Source organism: Phoxinus phoxinus, assembly GCF_949152265.1.
Source record: "Phoxinus phoxinus genome assembly, chromosome: 19".
Taxonomy (NCBI): domain Eukaryota; kingdom Metazoa; phylum Chordata; class Actinopteri; order Cypriniformes; family Leuciscidae; genus Phoxinus; species Phoxinus phoxinus.
The window spans coordinates 13,209,423-13,228,986 of NC_136894.1; the positions used below are offsets into that span (position 1 = coordinate 13,209,423).

General features: G+C 37.8%; 1 protein-coding gene across 1 annotated transcript in view; it reads left to right on the top strand.

The window, feature by feature from the left end:
* myo1g (myosin IG) overlaps nt 1–4,191 on the top strand; it is a 57,152-nt gene extending 52,961 nt beyond the window's left edge. The window contains exon 22 of the mRNA XM_079590876.1: nt 2,626–4,191. Within this exon, the coding sequence (XP_079447002.1) occupies nt 2,626–2,788 (163 nt within the window). The 3' untranslated portion in view covers nt 2,789–4,191. The remainder of the gene's footprint in view (nt 1–2,625) is intronic.
* The last annotated feature ends 15,373 nt before the right edge of the window (nt 4,192–19,564 follow it).

Sequence of the window (19,564 nt, forward strand, 5' to 3'; positions counted from 1 at the left end):
GGAAACAACTCATTCTAATTTCTGATTGGCTGGTAGCTGGCATTTAACTCTGTATAACTCGAGACAGATGCTATAAACGCGGAAGAGAACTTCCCTCTGTTTGCCTGCGGGATTGTCCCGCAAGCAATTAATTGTCCATTAATCCATTAATTGTATAGCGGGACAAGTTATCCCTTACTCCTCAGCGTGAGAAATACAAGGTGTGGCGTGTGAACGGGTTGAAATGCGTGTGTCTCTCAGAGCCCTGATTTATGAACCATTTCATTTGTGTTTTATAGACCTCTAAATAAAAGAGACTTTGTGTGCCATAGTTGTCTTTTCACTCTGAGAATTGGTTTAAATACTCTGAGGAACTGAGACGGCTGCACAGGGACAGGATCAGACAGCGGAGGTGTCACTTCTCGTCTTTTCTGTCCTACATAGAACATTATTTTTGACTCAAATCAAATGGAACTTTTTGAGCCCCACTTTACTGCCTCTGAACCACTTATATAATAGGCTGATAAATCCTGGATGTGCTTAAAACAATGTTTTAGGTGTAATTAGCTACAATACATATACTTTTCTTTTATGTATTGCATACATAATTATTTGAAAATTTTGTCATAGAGCATAAGAAGTTAGTTCTACATTTCATAAAATGTACATTTTGTGAAGGATTATTTTTAGTACACTACCATTCATAAGTTTTTTTAAGTTTTTTGGAAATAAATAAATACAAAGTTCTGTCATGAAACTCTAGATGGCTCAGGCTCATAGATCCTTAACTCGGTCTGTTTGCACCACATCATTCTCTATAGGGCACAGCTGATTGTTTCCCGCTGTGTCATTAGCCAATTAGCTGGCTGGCTGCTCAACCTTCAAATACTTGGTCAGCATTTTCTGCAGCAGTGCAGTGCACTTTCAGAAACCCTCCACCTTCCCCAGCTCCACCTGTATAGATCTGCTACGGGTAATTCATGTACACTGTATTGTACAGCAGCAGCATTTCTTACATGCTCACTACAGAGTGTTGTGTATGTATTGGCAGTACCAAGTCCCATACAGCGTATCAGATCTATTCCGCCAAGACCAAACATATCAACATTGTCATATCCATTACCGTCCCAAACACTTTGAGAGTTGTCATGACAGAAATACTTTTACTCCGCATAAACACATTAAACTGATCAAAAGTGGTAGTAAAGACAATTATAATGTTACAAAATAATTCTATTTCAAATAAATGCTGTTATTTTAAACTGTAATAATATTTCTGTCAGGACCACTATCGTCAAATACGATTGACAATTAGCATACAGTTTGGATTGGCGGTATGGTTCCGTTCTGGGCGAGAACTCCCTGCACATCCCATCCATGCAGCCTAGCATGAATAAGAGCAGGGAGAGCAGCAATAACCCCCCTTAGGGTAAACAGAACAGAAACAACATGAATGTATGCAAATATATTTAATTCAAGATTTTAAAGTACAACATAATTCGAGAATTTATTCTGACTCAAGGGGAATCAGAATTCTAAATCCTGACCGGGCGAGAGGAGGAGCTGGGGATGGATGAGGGTAATTCGCTCCTGTGAAATGCAAAAGTTGCTGATAATACTGAAGGAACTTGTACATGTATACTGTGATAGGCGTCGTATTCCTATAGATAGACGTGGACTAGTCTCGCGTAGCCAGACCTTCAGACTGACGGCTGAAGGTCTGGAATTCATAGCAGCTTTCTTTGGCCAAGGCCCGCCCATAAGGCCGTTTGACCGACATGTCAAACAACCAATTACAGTTCGTTTAGTTCAGCGTCACGTTTCGTTGCGTGGAAATGTCCCCACAACAACAGACCGGCGTGCAACAAGTCTCCACTAAGTGCCTCAAACAAAACTCCTGGACATCTCTTAAAGAGTCTATGCCGTGAACCTCGCATACTTTCTACGTTTAGCTGATCTTGATAAATGCTCATTGTCACTCATGTAAACACAACAGTTTTTCTTCCGCAATCACACGTCTGCGCTTTGTTTCCCGGCGGACCGAAAATAAACGCGACACTCGCGCCCCCGGAAATCCGATAAAATTCAACCAATCAGATGACGACTTCGACATTCCTGAAGTGTTTCCAGTTAAGTGTACCATATGCATCAGACGTTTAGCCAACGTTCCGTGGGCGTGACGTCTGAGGCTGAGACTAGACGTGGACTAACGTGACCTGCCAGAACTGACTCTACGCTTGATTTCACAATATTGCTCTTTTTATTGCATTTTTGACTAAATAAAAGCAGCATTGGTGCATAAGAGACAAATACATTTAAAAAAATCTTACCAACCCTAAACATTTGAACGGTAGTGTACGTTTAAAACTTAATTGTCATATGTAATATCTATTATCAGAGACCATTTTATTAAGGCATCTGGAGTGATGGGTTGGTTTATTATTTAATGTGGCCCTGTCTCTGTACAGCTGTGTAACATACTGAACCCATAATAAAGCTCCTACATTGGATTCTCCTACATTGGAGTGCAAAGCTTTGCCTGCTTTTTATAGGCCACAGGGAGCTGTCACACGCTATTTTGGGGATGTATTCACCAGCATTGTCTAGAATCAAGTGTAATTATGTCATGTCATCTGTTTATTCCAGAGTGAAGAACACTCCTCTGCCAGTGAAAGTGTGCTCCACAGCAGTCCAGGTACATATGAGCGGCAAACCTAAGAGCATCACCGTAGAGACCAAACCCGGCCAGACCATCGCAGACTTCAAGAAGAGTCGAACAGGATTCACCTTACTGCTGCCTCATCAGTAAAGCCAAGGCTTCACGGGACATGACATAAAACAGTATTCATCCATTCAGTCAGAGACGGGGCCATAACTTTCAGAGATTCCCCATCATATCAAACAGGATTGGATTGTTAGGCCTATATAAGTGGACGAGAATTTCTTGTTAAGCAATGAACTTTGTTGTTGTGCTGCAGTGACATAAATCACCCTGGTTCCCTCGACAAAAACCCAATAGTATTTTATTTTTTTTGCTTTTGGATTATTGCAGAAATAAGCTCTGTGACCAACAAACATTTATGATTATTGTTCATCATGATAATCTTCACAAATTAACACAAGCTTTATGAATTTTGACTTAATGTAAATGCAGAAGTAAAAAGCTAAATGTGGGGTATAAACAAACTACACAGTGGTTGCATGATTCAAACGTCAACACCATTAAGCCTCAGTTAACTATTTTTGTCTTCAAGTTAAAGAAGGTTTATAAGTACGAGACTATGAACACAACGTGAGTAAATGAGTTAATCTCTTCGGCTGATGGGGTTTGATGTTACCGACAATCTCTAGTCCCATTTAGACACTTGTTAGACAGAGATAGACAAGTGAAAGCTTAAAAAAAAAATCACAAGGCGGATTAGTGTGATATATTTTATGTCGTAGAGTAAAACATGAAAATATCTTGAGCTTGTGTTCACCAAAGACCTCGTTTCTGCCATTTAACCAAAAACCAAGTTAAAAACCCATTGACTTCGGGATGATTGAACCTGAAGCGCAACTTTGTTTACAGGTATTGGCCTAAAAAAATCCTAGTCCTCTGTGTTAAACAGAAGAAACATCTAAACTAGTTAGTGTTAGTGTGTATAGATCATGTGGTTGAAAAGACAATACGCAGCATAAATGATTCTACCGTCCCTCCTCTATTTTTATTTTTGCACATGATTTAGCCATGCATAAAGTGTTGTGTCATGTTTTTTTTATTGTAGTTGGATCATGTAATAATGCTATTTTATTATTTATGTACATTTCAGAGGGAACGTTCTATTGATATGGCCTTTGCACTTTTCATAACATATGTAGAGTATATTTTTACGTTTATTATGAATTTATTTTATTTTCTCAGGGACAGGGTGTGCATTTTAACTGTGGAGATCTAACCAAGAGTATTTTCATGTGTGAAAATGCATGTATTTTCATTTGAGTTTTGTGGTACACAAATGTATTTAACCAAGGTTTACAACACCTCAGATCAAACTGTACAATTGTTACTGCGCTGTAGTAGTAAATGTATATACAGAGGAGTGTTTTAATGCTTATTCAACTCTGTCATCTTTAAATTGCTTAAAAACAGCAAGTATGCTGTAATCAAATCATTTGAGAGCCTTATGATATTGCTATATTAAATGCTACATGCAATGATTGTGTGGTTGGATTGTGTGGCAGTGTGTTTTATGTCGTTTTTAAATGGTCTATAGTGGGTGGGGGGAATCTCAGTACACTGTGTGTGTGCGCGCACATGCGTCTGTGTATGTGTGTGTGTGTGTGTGTGTGTGTGTTTTCTCGGCTCTGAAGATTCTCAATAGTGACAGGTTGCCTTACTGTCACTCTGTTTTCTATTTCCTGCTTTCCACTCCCCTGCTGCGAGCATCTTTCATCCGTTCTGACATCCTTGTGGTTTCATTTTTTTGTCTTTGTGATATATTAATTTTTTTGTATGCTGCTTTGCATGCACCTGTCTGCTTTTGACACTGAACTCTTGTTTATTTCTCAATGTGTCATGAGAATCGTTGGTTATTGAATGTCTAAAAATGTATTTTCTCTACTCAGTTGTCAGTTTACTTTTTGGGTATTTGACATGAAATGTCAAGCAACGGCATTCTGTTACATCTAAAATGATTTCAAATTACAGTTTTATATAATTATCACACGTCTTCATTTTAATTTAGAAGTTGCCTGGGATGTTTGTACTTTCAAAAAAAAATATTGAATTTTTTAATTTATTGAGTAATCTTTTTAAGTGAATTACAAGACAGTTTAATTAAAATTGTGAGGAAGAAGAAAAAAGAAAGAAATGGTGAAAGCAATTACAGCACATAAATATATAAGCTGCATTTAAACCTATGAAGTCCGTGGACATTTTATCTACAAAAAAATATATATATATTATTTTTCCTATTGGAAACAAAAGCTTGATGTAGAAGAACATTTTGACAACATGGCAAAACATTTTAGGAAAACTAGTGCTTTAAAGCAGCGGTCCCCAACCTTTTTTGCGCCATGGACCGGTTTGATATCAGACAATTTTTTCACGGACCGGCCTTTAAGGTGTGGTGGATAAATACAACAAAATAAAATGATATGATCGGCATAAAAACTGGGGTATTATTTAAATATAATCAGGGTGCGATTTGTGAAAAAAACAGAGGGGGGGGGGGGGGGGGGTGTTTTGAAACATTTTTATTCATAAAAATAGATCATGAGAACATGAACTTCATCACTGCATTTGGAGGAATTGTAAAATCTTTTTTCTTATTAACTGAAGTAGCCTAACGTAATATTTTTACTCTAATAGCTTATCTTTCCCCACACATATGAACTGTGATCATGCAATAGCGTTAACTTTACATCGCGATCAGTGTTGTGCATGAACGCAATGAACGTGAACGAGAGCGGCGCTCTGGCAGGAATGAGCAGCACGCGCAGTTCACGTTCACGCTCATTTGAAAAGTCAGGTTTTACCAGGGCTTAATCCTCGATCGTTTCACTCAGTGGAAAATGTCAAAAAGACAGGAAAGTTTGCTTAACTTTTTCAAATACGCTGGACAGTCAGATCCCAAACAAGCAAACATCGTTTCCGCTGATCAAAGAGGAGACCACGGTGGACACAGTAGCCTAGTGTCGATATCTCGTTATTTCGACATAAATAAGGGGACGTTCTAATCTGCATGAAGCCACATTAAGCGTTCTTATAGCCTAATGGTTTTCTATGGGAGGAAAATGCTTAACCGTTCATATTATGCGCTCATCTGATTTTTTTGTACATAGCATAGCCTATTTGTTAGGATTTTAGTATCATAATGATTAGGCTAATAAATGCACGCACAATTATCCGTGAACTTGATTTGAACAAATGCCTTTCAACTTGTGTGTGCAAAATTCAGAATTAAATTAATGTGCAGAAATGTGTACAAATAGAGAGTAGGATATGTAGGCCTACTATACTGTTGTAGCCATTAAAAAAGCGCGTTTCATATTTGTTAAAATATTATAATGTTTTTTTTTCTTTTTTCATTGATTTCCATTTGATTTATGAAAAGTGAACAGCACGACCGAGATAGGACGCGCAATATGAGACGCGGGTCAGACATGATTTTAACCGTTGAAGTTGAAGTTGTTATAGAAATTTCTTTCTTTAAAGTGAATTTCGTTTTGTATAAATTGTATCTTAATTTTAATAAATTTTTCATCAACCAATTGCCTGTATTTAATGAATAGGCCGACGAAACAAATATAGCCTAACGGAGGCGCCCGCGCGCTCACTTGCATTGCACGTGAAGCACATCCTAACTTAACGAAACTCAGTGTATGCTTTACACAGACATGACAAATACATCAAATACACAAAGCTTGAAATGTCTTTAAACGAAATAATTAGAAAAAGGCTACTCTCTGATTATGTAATCCATTATTAGGCTTATGTTCATTTCTCTCTATAAGCGCGTTCACACGGAGATGGCGATCGTCAACTTCATCTTTGCAGCCGAGTTGACACTTTTAGAGAAAACACTTGTTTATTAATAAAAATCAATACACGCGTCACCGGATTTACAGATGCACGCACACATATTATTTCGAAATAACGAGATATTGTGTTGAAATAACATTATTATTAATAATAGCCTACATCTTTGTTAAAATAATTTAACAAATGAACGTGAACTAGTTCATTTTTAGATATGTGAACTTAGTTCATTTAAAAAAAAAAAAAGAACTATGAACATGAACTAGTTCATTATCATCTGTGTGAACTGAACTTTGAGCTAGTTCTTTTTAAGTATGAACTGGCACAACACTGATCGCGATGCTGAGCTACAGTGAAATGATAGAAAAGACATGATCTGTGTTAGCAATTCGCCTCATTCGCGCAAACTGGATGCGCGTTGCTATGCGCCAAGAGAGATTCATAGACGGATGTAACGGAGAGATTTTATTATTTTATTTTTTTTGGGGGGGAAATAATGCAAGTTATTTATTCTTTTTGTGCGGCCCGGTACCAAATGACCCACGGACCGGTACCGGTCCGCGGCCCGGGGGTTGGGGACCGTTGCTTTAAAGAATCCAATGATCAATACACTGATGTAAAGTTCTTGATGAAAGTATGGTTATCTCTTTCCAAAGATCCACCGAAGAACCCTTAAGAGTGTAGAAAAGTACCCAAAACCAGTGTCAATCAGAACTATCAAAGTCTGAAAATAAAGCGAAGGGTCTTAGAAGCTCTTTTTTTAGGTCAGTAAGCTCTGCACCAAAGCCATTCTGTGACCAAGTTTGTTTTCCTCAATCTCATTAGTCATGTTTCTAGAGCAGATCGAGTCACAGGCAAAAATAACTATTCCCCCGGCAACAACACTCGCCTTCAACCCCACCACATGGCAGCAAACTGAGTTTCTCTGATAGCTAATATGAATCAGGTTAATTTGTGACTGGGTCACCGGATTCATCTGGCACGTGGGGGCATGTTTTTGAAGTTTGTCATCGTGACCTAGTGCATGCTTTTCATTCACAAAATGTGCAACATAATTCATGGAAAAATACCCTATCATTTGTAGATAAAGCTTATTTCCTCCATATATCCCTCTATAAATAACTTTTTTTTAAGGTGAAATGTGTAATTTTGTATGTTAAAAAATGCCGTATTATGACCTACAATTACTTGTACTAGAATCATGCTTGAATGTTAAAAAAAACATTTTTTTTTGCATATTTTACATTATTGCAGCACCTCTTCTCAGTCTGTCAGTAACACGATTTTGATTTCCTGTCTCAATGAAGCCCCTCCTTCTGAAAAGCGCAATGTGCTCTAATTGGTCGGCTGGATCAGTGTGTTGTGATTGGTCAACCGTTTTGAGCTTGTTTCGGAAATGTCCCGCCCCTTACCATAACCCTAAATTTCAACACTACTATAATCCAACTCAACCAGACCTTGTCCTTTTTCATGCCCTAACAACATTCCACACTAAAGAAAGTAAAAAAAAAAAGATCTTCTTTAATATATCTTTTCTGTCAATGTACATTCTTATATGTATGGATATTCTTCAAAAACGATGACAGAATTTTCACACAGCAGTTGTCTCAGGTAGGATTTCTACTCATCTTTCCATTTCATTTATTTTGCCACTCTGCCGATTGGATCAAGGCTCATCCAATCATTGTGCAGCTGTGGAGATGAACTCTGATCATTCACTCTTGATCAAAACTTCTAACAATCGTCCATTTTCCTCAGTGACCCCTCTTCCAATCTTCCATTTGTATCTGTGACAGCTCGTCCAATCATCTGTTCTAATCTATAAAAGAGTCCTTGTTGTTCTGGTGGACTGACATGGAGATTTACACCCAGCCATGACCAGAAGTCTTGTTATACATGTTCCTTTTCCTCTTTTTAAACATTTTCTTTTAAGAATGTAAAAAAAAAATTATATATATATATGTATATATATATATATATATATATATATATATATATATATATATATATATATATATATATATATATATATATATGTGTGTGTGTGTGTTTTTTACATTATTTAACAAAATAATAAATTATTAATAATAAAACATAAACAAGCTGGCACAAACCACTCCTAATCTTTGACTGTTGTGCTGTTTGCTCTCATGGTCACATGTAGCAGATTACTGTGGTTGCATGCATGTTCACTTTCACTGAACAAGCCATTAGGACAAATGTCGGAGTTGCACAGCGACAACACTTCACTGTACTTTCAAACCATGAAGAGAGCACTTGAGAACATTTATTTGAACCTGACCTCAGCTAATATGTGTAATCTACTGGTTCCAACCGAGACAGAGAACGGAAAGTACTTCAAAAGTTTGCAGTCATTAAAGTTAACTTAAAGAAGTTAATCAAATATAATGTTCCATTTTTCTTTTTCAAATAAATGCTGTTCTTTTGAACTTTCAAAGAAAACTGGGGGAAAAAATGTATCACGGTCTCCACAAAAATATTAAGCATGACAACTGGTTTCAACATTGATAATAATAAAAAATGTGCAGCAAATCACATTTTAAAATGATTTCTGAAGGATCATGTGACACTGAAGACTCGAGTAATGATTCTGAATAGTCAGCTTTGCAATTACGTCTGGAATAAATTACATTTTATAATATATTACAACAGAAAACAGTTAGTTTAAAACTGTAATAGTATAATTCAAAATATTATTGTTTAACTGTATTTTTAGATCAAATAAATGTGGCTTTGGTGAGCATAGGTGACTATACGTTTGAAAACAATAAAAAATAAAAAAACAGTATAGTGTACATTTCACTTTTTGCACTTTTGTCACAGTTTTGTGGGATCAGTCAAAGCTTTGGAAACACTTTATGTTTCTCAAAAACTATATTACCTGTTGCATTAAATCTTGAATGTTTTAACAGCAATTTTATTGATTAATTGGAGATGATATGAAGCAGAGCAGTCAACAAGTGTCCATAATCAGATCCTTCTCTATGGAACCGATTCTACTCAAACCACCGTCTCCGGCATGGGAGACGGGCACGCTAACAATGATGCTAAAAACTCAAGGATGCTAACAAGTCTCTAACGCGCCTCTTAAGGTCAAGGGAGTGAGGTTTACACACACAGCTTGATTAGTATGGCGTAATCTTGACTTGCTTCCATTACACTCACCCCCATAAACCTCACTCCCACCCGGGTCACGGCACCAAATGGAAACCTCACTCCGAGCGGGATTCGAACCGGCGTCTCCGGCATGGAAGGCAGGCGTGATCAGAAGGATGCTAAAGGGACGCAGTCTCTAGAGTCAGTCGCTAGTGCACCTATTGAGGCCAGGGGAGTGAGCTCTTAGCTTGCTTTCATTATATCTACATTTTTTAGATATGGTTGACTAAACATGAGGTAGACCAATACAATCTTATGGCAATAAGGGCAAAATACGTAACTATTTTACGTTTTGGTGAATTGGTGGCTAATTCGTATGAATTTGTAGGATCTCATCCGTACGTTTTTGTACAATCTGCTTAGACGTGGTTAGGTTTAGAGGAGGACCTTCATGCTTATTTTTTGTTCTAAAATTTGTACATTTTACTTTACGTTTAACATCGTATAAATTCATTCGAAATCACCACCTTGTAAAATAGCTACATTTTCCAGTGAGATTGGGTTGGATAGACAGAGGAACAACTGCTTACCTGAAAAGGGAAGTTGTTTCAAAGGCAGAACAAGTTCTTCTATTTTGATGGCAAAGTTTTGTTTTGCTTCTTTGAATTAATGGAAAAATCTGAAAGTGGTAATGATAAATAATTCACAACAAGATCAGGAATGTCTTTTCAGAAAGCTAATAGGGTTTATTTTAGTTTCACATTGACTTCAAAATGTTTTTTTGGGTCTTTGGGTTTTGAATTGAATTAAAAATATTTCTCTTGTCTCTCACCTTCAAATTTTTGTGAAAATACAAAGATTCATCATTTTTCTTTCACGATGTCAAACGCTAGAGCAAAACCTAAAACAAAGCAAGAAAAACAAAAACAGGTTAACAGATGTCTAGCAGGAGAGTATCCGCGTCTGTTTAGAAGCCTCAAGGACTGTAAAAATCTGTGAGATTTATCTGTGGGTGGATAAAAAGAAAGACTTTAGTGTCAGAGCATCTATACACAATCACACAAAAGATGAGACTGACACAGGATGACAGGGAGATTTGTGTCGGTAGAAGCAAAAGAACAACCATCTGCACAAAATCCTCGTTCTCTGTTTCAATTCCACCTCAATCCTATTCACACCACTGCCCTCCTCCTCCTCTCTGTGGAGTTCTTTAAGAGCCAGTCAGCATTTCTGACCTCGGTCAAAGCCATAAGCTCGTCTCTTAATCTCTCACACTGCATGTGATGACCAGAGGAATTAGGGCAAATTAGAGACATATGATAAATGTGAGTAAGCCTAAAAAATCCTAAGTAGAGTTCACACAAAGCATGTTCGAAATGCATTTTTGGATGGATTCTGTTTTGTTCAAGTTCAATACCTCTTACATTATCAGAAGTGATTAAATCCTTTTTAAAATACAGATCTACAGGGGTTTAGACAATGAAACTGAAACACTGGCCAAAATAGTTTTGGAGGTTTCACGCCCACATATGCCAATCTTCACTGACTTTACATTCCATCAGTAAGAGCAGATTGAGAAGGATGAATTAGCTGAGCAATAACACAACTCTTCATCAAATATTGCAATACACACAAAATAAATTAGAGAGAAATATTAGAGTTCAAAAGAGGACAAATTGTTGGTGCGCGTTTCGCTGACTCATCTGTGACCAGGACAGCGAGACTTCGTGGTGTATCGAGAGCTTTGGTATCCTGAGTATTTTCAGCATATACCACCATGAAGGACGAACCAGATTCATCAGGAGCGACTGTCGACGCAAGAGGAAGAAAAGGAGTTATAATTGCTGAAAGTGATGTAACCAGGATTTTATAAAAAAAAAACATAAAACCACAGCTGCCCAACTCTCGCACCTGGACGCATGTTTGCCGGGAGCTCAATATTCATGGTCGTGCTGCTATAGTCAAACCTATAGTTACTCGTGCCAATGGCAAATGTTGGTTTAATTGGTACCAACAGTGCAAATCTTGGGCAATGTGAAACATGTATTGTTCTTTGATGAGTCCACCTTCACTGTCTTTCCCCACATCCGTGGGAGTGCTTAACACCTGGACTGTTGCTGCCCACACTGTTAAAAATTTCTTGTAATTTTTACAGGAAATTCCTGGCTAATAGTTGCCGTGAATTTACTGTAAACAGTATACAGGACTGTTATTGTAAAATAATTACAACAAGGTACTGAATTTCCTGTAATTTCACAGGATAGAATACTGTAAATATTACAGCAAAATTTTATATTTACGGCAACTCAGTAGCCAGGAATTTCCTGTAATTTTAGAGATTTCCTGTAAATTCACAGGACAGAATATTGTAAATATTACAATTAAATGTTGTAACTTGGATAAATGTCCTCTTTCAGACTTCTGCAAAGAAAAACAAAACACTTAGTATTTTTTTAAATATTTTTTTATTTTCTCTTAAAACTGACGAGAAAACAAACAATCCATTACTGTACAGTACAGTAAAACTTGAATGCCTCGTTTTTCTCTGCCTTGCTGCCCGTCTGGGGATTTATGCCGCAAAAGGCTCTGAAAACAGGGGAAAAAACACACTTATCAGGTAACATTTAAGACTTGATATGACATGGTCATAACCATGACATGAAACCTTAAGGGATCTTTATGAATGAATGAGTGCTTGTGTGTGTGTGTGTGAGACTGAGAGTCATCGTGGGCTATATGAGTATGTGTGTGTCTGTGGCTTGGCACGATCGATGCAAGGGTCTGCGATGCGAGTGCAAGATTCAAGCAATCACTGTTCAGTAAAACCTTTCAGTAAAATCTGATCACTCAAAATGCGAAGTAGGTAATATGTTTCTGTATTAAGTGGGCCGAGGTGACTTACTGACATCCCTAACTCTAACAAAAAATGTCAATTACAGAAAAGTTATAAACATTGATTAAGATCCCTTAATATATCAAGTCATTGCTTATGGAGGTATATTTGATTCAAATCAACTGAACACCTGTGACAGTGCGATTTGTAGTTGTAGAGAATAGCCACACATGTGTATCAGTGAATTTGAAGTCATAGAGAGAAATTATTTAATGAGTTGCAAACTTGTAGACTTTTTTTTCTCTCCCACAAACACAACACAGTTACACCTTCTCAAATTCTTCATTGCAGGTTCACAAATCCTATTCTACAAATCACAAATTAAGAAACTCGTACGCTCACATTTTTAATACAATTGCTGCAGTGAATATGGTGCACAACGCATTTACACACCCGCATCAAGAAATGTGAAGTCGTGGAGAAATTTTGCACATCCACAAATCAGTATGTGAACTCATCCAATGAGTTGCACACTAGAAGAATATTTCTTGTATGACTTGTATATGTTTCTAGCACAAACACAAGTACATAACTACAGCTGCTTGAATCTGCTGCAACGAATCTCAAACACTGTTACAAAAGGTAAAAATAGTTTCAGCGCGAACTTGATATACAATTGTGCATCATTTAATTTCATAAAAATATATGAGCTTTATGAAATGATGCACAATTGTATTTTAAGTTCGCGCTGAAACTATATTTACCTTTTTTGAAATAATCCATTAATAAACCTGCTGAGAAACGATCGCGTGAACTAAAATGAGCAGTTAGACATGCGCATGCTCTGGAAACTCATGAATATTAATGTAGGCTCCGCCAAGTGCCTCTACAGATGCACAACACACTTTTGAACCAAATATCATGGTGCAAAATGGAGAGCGCGCAAAACTTGTCACTTGAAAGCGAAAAACAGTGTTTGAGATTCGTTGCAGCAGATTCAAGCAGCTGTAGTTATGTACTTGTGTTTGTGCTAGAAACATACAAGAAATATTCTTCTAGTGTGCAACTCATTGGATGAGTTCACATTAGGGCTGGGCGATAAAACGATAACGATAATTATCGCGATATAATTTTTCTCGATAAAACGATATCAAGAGTTCGATAAATGTTCGATAATGTTTTTGCGCCAAAAGCGGAACGAATCTCATTTGAACCGCGCGCCACACGGACCGTTTATCCGCTCGGCTCAAGGTCCAAACGGCAGCGCGAGCGCGAGCTCGAGCTCACTAGAGCAGACGCGTTTACTCTAATCGGTCACGAGATACAGTGAGAAGGGCTTGAATTCAGCGAGGAACAAAAATGTCTCAGTGATGATTTAATTTTAAACCAGTTTAAAGGCAGATAAACAGCGCTGACGAACAGGAGAAACACTGTGCGCAACGATACAGTCAGAAGCTTCTCCGTCTACACATTCCCATCATTTACCACGGATTTACTGTAACGTTAGCCTAGTAATATTAACTGCACCATGAAATGTGCGTGGGATATATATATATATATTGAATGAATTGTATAATATTATTAATGTAGACAATGTATTAAGGGACTAATGGAATATAATTACAGTTTTTAATAATGTATTTAGGCTACTGGTTTTCATAAATACCATAAAGTTACATTTTATCTGTGGTTATCATGATCTAAATGCATGATGCTGGATGACCAATGGTTAATTTAAATAAAACTAAAGAATATTACATTTTAGCAAATAAAAATAATGTTGTTACTTTTTTTTAACAGATGTTACTGTTTTTGTTAATGAACATAAATTATATATAGTTAAATCTGCATCCTAACTCAAGCTAATACTACTGAAATAAAGATATTTATTTTGTTAAGGAAAAATGACAAATGTTTGAATGTTCTACCTTGGATTTGTGAAATGTTCCCCTGTTTGGCAAGTGTTTGTCATGATATGTTCTGACAATAAAGTGTAGTTTAAAAACGCAACGCTCTGATTTCTACAGCTTTCACTTAGGAGTAAAAATCTGTCTTTAAACTTGAAATAAATAAAGATTTGACATTTATCGATAATTATCGATATCGACTGATATAAAAAAAAATATCGTGATATTTTTTTTGGGCCATATCGCCCAGCCCTAGTTCACATACTGATTTGTGGATGTGCAAAATTTCTCCACGACTTCACATTTCTTGATGCGGGTGTGTGAATGCGTTTTGCACCATATTCACTGCAGCAATTGTATTAAAAATGTGAGCGTACGAGTTTCTTAATTTGTGATTTGTAGAATAGGATTTGTGAACCTGCAATGAAGAATTTGAGAAGGTGTAACTGTGTTGTGTTTGTGGGAGAGAAACAAAAGTCTACAAGTTTGCAACTCATTAAATAATTTCTCTCTATGACTTCAAATTCACTGATACACATGTGTGGCTATTCTCTACAACTACAAATCGCACTGTCACAGGTGTTCAGTTGATTTGAATCAAATATACCTCCATAATTGCTATGATCGTTTTCATGACAGTGCCATGTTTAAACTCACCTCTGAATTCAAGTGTGCTTGCGGCTTCTGTGGGGCCCCCATCACACCATGCTCCTTCCATGGACATAATCCACGTCAGCGCTGCGCAGTATCTCTCCTGAAACCCATTAACAATATGATAACTAAAAGCTGCACAACACACTATTGCCACCTAACATGAATTCATTAATGTTCAAGTGGAGAAAGACTCGCACACCTCCACTTGAACATTATTATCTCCTTAAACCCCCGCACCCTCCATCAACAACTCAAATAAAGACATTTTTAAACCGAAAAATTGCTCAAAAATGACGTTCGAATATTCCCTCTAAAAAACAATCAAACATATATTCGAACATTTGGTTGGGCATTTTGTCAATGACGCGCATTACGTCAATAACAGGACAAATTAATACAAAGAGACATAACTACTTGTATAGGTAGTTTATTTAAGTTTAAACCTATTTGACAACGTATTACCTACACTAAAACAAGCAAATCAACTAATGGCTAAGACCGCAGAGCATCTCACTCTCGCTCGCTGGCACTCTCTCTCTCGCCCTCACCGCTCTCTGTGCATAGCAGCTAACGTTAACGGTTTAAACTAACAACAACAACAACAATAAACAAATGTTGAATGCTGATCAAGAGTTTTGTGCAAGCAATTTAAGGGCGCGACTCTTGTCCCAAATATAGCAGGCTTCATTCAGTGATTGAAACAAATATTATTAACATTAATTGAAGTTTTACAGTAACAAGTTATATAGAACCGACATTGAACGCTCCGAGCGAGCTGTGCTGTGCTAACTTAACGTTAAACATGAAACTTTTCCTTGGCGTGAAACGGTAACGTTAAATAATCAAACCAGTGGGAGCCTGCAGTGCATGAAAGTGCTGTAGCTATCTAACCTAAGTTACCTTATTCATGAAATATCCCAGGCAGCGCGCCCATTCGGAAAGCAGACAGCCGCGCCTCTGCTAAGTTACCACGGCGTGTTTTTCCACATTCGAATATTAATTTTCACCTTCGAAATTCTGTTTTTAAAACTATTCGAATTTAGAATATTCGTTGACAGCCCTAAATGACAGTCGAGCTAGCTAGCCAATCCATCCAAACAGTGAAAGAACCACGTTGACGTTACTTCAGGCAGATTAAAAATAGCATTCATTTGTGATGAACAAGATAAGTTAACGCTAACGTTAGCAACTACCAGTAACGTAACGTTACATACCTGATTTCAATGGACTGATGGAGGAAGAGACGCGTTAATAACGTTAGCTAACTTATCATAAAAGCACCTATTTCTGCCCATGCCCTATTTCAGCTGTTTTCAGCCTAACGTATAACTTACAGCTGACTTTATGTTAGCTAATCAAAGCAGACAAAACCGTCACCATCCACTCAGATATGCAGAACTAATAACGTTATATCTATGATATAAAAATACATAGGGTAACAGTAACGTGAAGTGAACTTACCTTCGTCCCAGAATGTTTGCTGCTTCTTTTTTCGTCTTCTTGAATGATGGCTTAGTCCCAGAATGTTTGCTGCTTCTTTTTTCGTCTTCTTGAATGATGGCTTAGTCCCAGAATGTTCGTTTAGAACTAACCGCCTAAAAATTCAAAATTCAGTCCGCGGTGAACCCATGATGCAACGCGGTGGCTGTAAAATCATTGTAAAACTCCGCGTGTACAGTGTAGTTACAATAAAAATACAGGACTGTCCAATAATTTCCCATGGTGCATTGCCGTTTACAGTAAAAACACAAATACAATACATTGTTGTAATATTTACTGTAGAAATTACATCAATTGCTAACAGTGCAGAGTGAAGCATGGGGTGGATCAGTGATGGTTTGGGCAGCAATATCGTGGCATTCCCTACAGTGCTTGATGGGCGCGTCACTCTAGACAGTAAAAGAAATGGACACAGCGACCCCATAGACTTCAACGGAGAAAAGTGAAGTCAATTAGAAGCACTCACTTCTGAGTTTAGCTGAGCTTAGATGTGACGTGAGAAACCTGTCTGACAGTTGTAAGCCTTAAGCTGTGCCAAGAGAAATCGGAATCATTCCCTTCCGAATCTTGCATTAGTATTAGCTGTCCATGAGCTAGCAGCAGGATCAACTTTATCACTCTCTATGGGCTTCTCCTTTGACTTTATCGGACTTTATGCTTCCACGTCCCCCACGATTGCCTGCAAGCTTCTCCTCCTGTCTATACAGTAATTTCTCTACTGTGCGACAGAGAGTTGCGTGGTTATGACGCAATCTTTAGCCTATTTTTACAAAAACGGCTTCTACGGGGCCATAACGTAAGATACAAGGTAATTGAGCATTTTATACATTGTCGTGTTTCTTTTTAAATAAATAATGGACAAATGGAGTCTCTAAATGCCTCAGATGTAAAGTTATTCGCTGTCAAAGTGACCCCAAAATAAATGGGAGTCAATGGAACGCTAACAGCAGGTGATGGCTAGTCAATGGCTGCCCCAATGGAAGGTACGCTTTCCGGGTGCTTTATTACCCCCTTGGCGTCACTGCCAAGGACTGCCGAACCATTCTAGAGGACCATGTGCACTAATGGTTGAAACATTTTACCCTGAAGGGGGTGCCGTGTATCAGCATGATAATGCACCCTATACGTAGCAAATGTTGTAATGGAATGGTTTGATGAACATGAAAGTGGAGTTAAACATCTCCCATGGCCTGAGCAGTCACCAGATCTAAAAAAAAAAAAACATTTGAGCCACTTTGGGGTATTTTGGAGGAGCAAGTCAGAAAATGTTTTCCTCCACCAGCATTGCAGAGTGAACTGAGGTCTCATTTATAAAACATGTGTATGCACAGATTTGATCTTAGAGTGTGTGTACGCTAAAATCCAGGCCAATGTTCATATGTATAAACAGTCTTTGATCTGGAAAAGGGTCTAAGCAGACCCTAAGCAGAGTCGGAGTACTGCAGGTATTTGGAAATCTAAGCACATCTTGCTGTTCGTCAATGTCAATTAAAGGATTAGGATGTTGACTTGTGCTCTTTTATGTTAATGACATTAATTAGGCGGTGTTTACAAAATCTTAAACCATTCAGCTGCAGACAATTTCAAGATAATTTACAATTTATAAATTTAAATTTTTTTTGTGTGTACGTTCGTTCTTTGAATCACACATACGCACATTTGAGAAACGATCATAAGATCAAATGTAAGACGGTTTCTGGTCTCAAACGGAGGCCTTACACCATACTAATCAATTATTGTGGTCTAACCAAGTGTTTCAGTTTCATTGCCCAACCCCTGCACATACTGTAATTATTACAGTTTCATTACACTTTTTGGTCTGTTACTCTCTCGATAAGAAAATAAAGCAGTTGAATGCATAACCTTGCCTCTTTTGTAGGCATAAGTTAGATGAAGTCCTGTTTTTAGCATGTATATCTCGGCCTTGAGGTGTGAATGTAGGGGTAATGGTTTTATTCTCTTCATCTCTCAAAAAAATCTAAAAACAAGCACAGATAAGAGGACAGTAACACATTTTTAATGCTCATATGAGAGAGAAAGTCAAGGTAAAGGCCAAGCAAGAGAATTTACACAATAATAACCAACCTTTGGCTCAAAACCTTTTTTTCACATTTTCTTATGAAAACATAAGTGGTGTTTGGTAAAGGTGTTACGAGTGCCCCATATTTTGTAATATGTATGTTTCCGTTGTGGTTGCTATGTCATTGCTAGTTGGTTGCTGGGTGGTTGTTAGGATGTTGCTAGATGGATGCTAGGATGTTCTAGGAGGTTGCTATGACGTTGCTAGGTGGTTGCTAGGGTGTTTGGGTGTTTTTTGGATGCACTAATGGTTAGTATAGTACTGAAGTGCTCTGGGTGGTTGCTAGGATGTTCCAGGAGGTTCCTATGACATTTCTAGGTGGTTGCTAGGGTGTTCTGGGTGTTTTTTAGGTGCACTAATGGTTAGTACTATAGTGCTCTGGGTGGTTGCTAGGGCACTGTTAATTCATTGCTTCTAATTAAATAATATCATTTCTGTTTGCTAGGACGTCACTATGCAGTTGCCAAGATGTTTTGAATGCTCCTTGTTACATGGTTACAGTATGTTTCCAATGTGGGCTGGGTAGTTACTAGGGCATTGCAAGATGATTGCTAGGACATTGCTAAATAATTGTAAGGGTGTTCTGAGTTGGGTCTAGGGCATTGCTAATGGGTTGCCTGGGTGTTCTGGTTGGTTGCTAGGGTATTGCTAATTGGTTGCTAGGGTGTTGATTTGGTAACATGTTATTTGTGGTTACCAGGGTGTTCTGGGTGGTTGCTAGGGCATTGTTAACTGGTTGCTATGGTGTTTGTTTGCTAAGTGATCTTAGTGGTTGCCAGGGTGTTTTGGGTGGTTGCTAGGTTATTGCTAAATTATTGCTTGAGTGTTGATTTGCTAGAGTGTTCTTGGTGGTTGCTTAGGTTTTCTGGATAGTTGTTAGGATGTTGCAAGATGGTTGCTTGGGCATTGATAATTGGTTGCTAGGGTGTTGGTTTGGTAACATGTTATTTGTGGTTGCCAGGGTGTTTTGG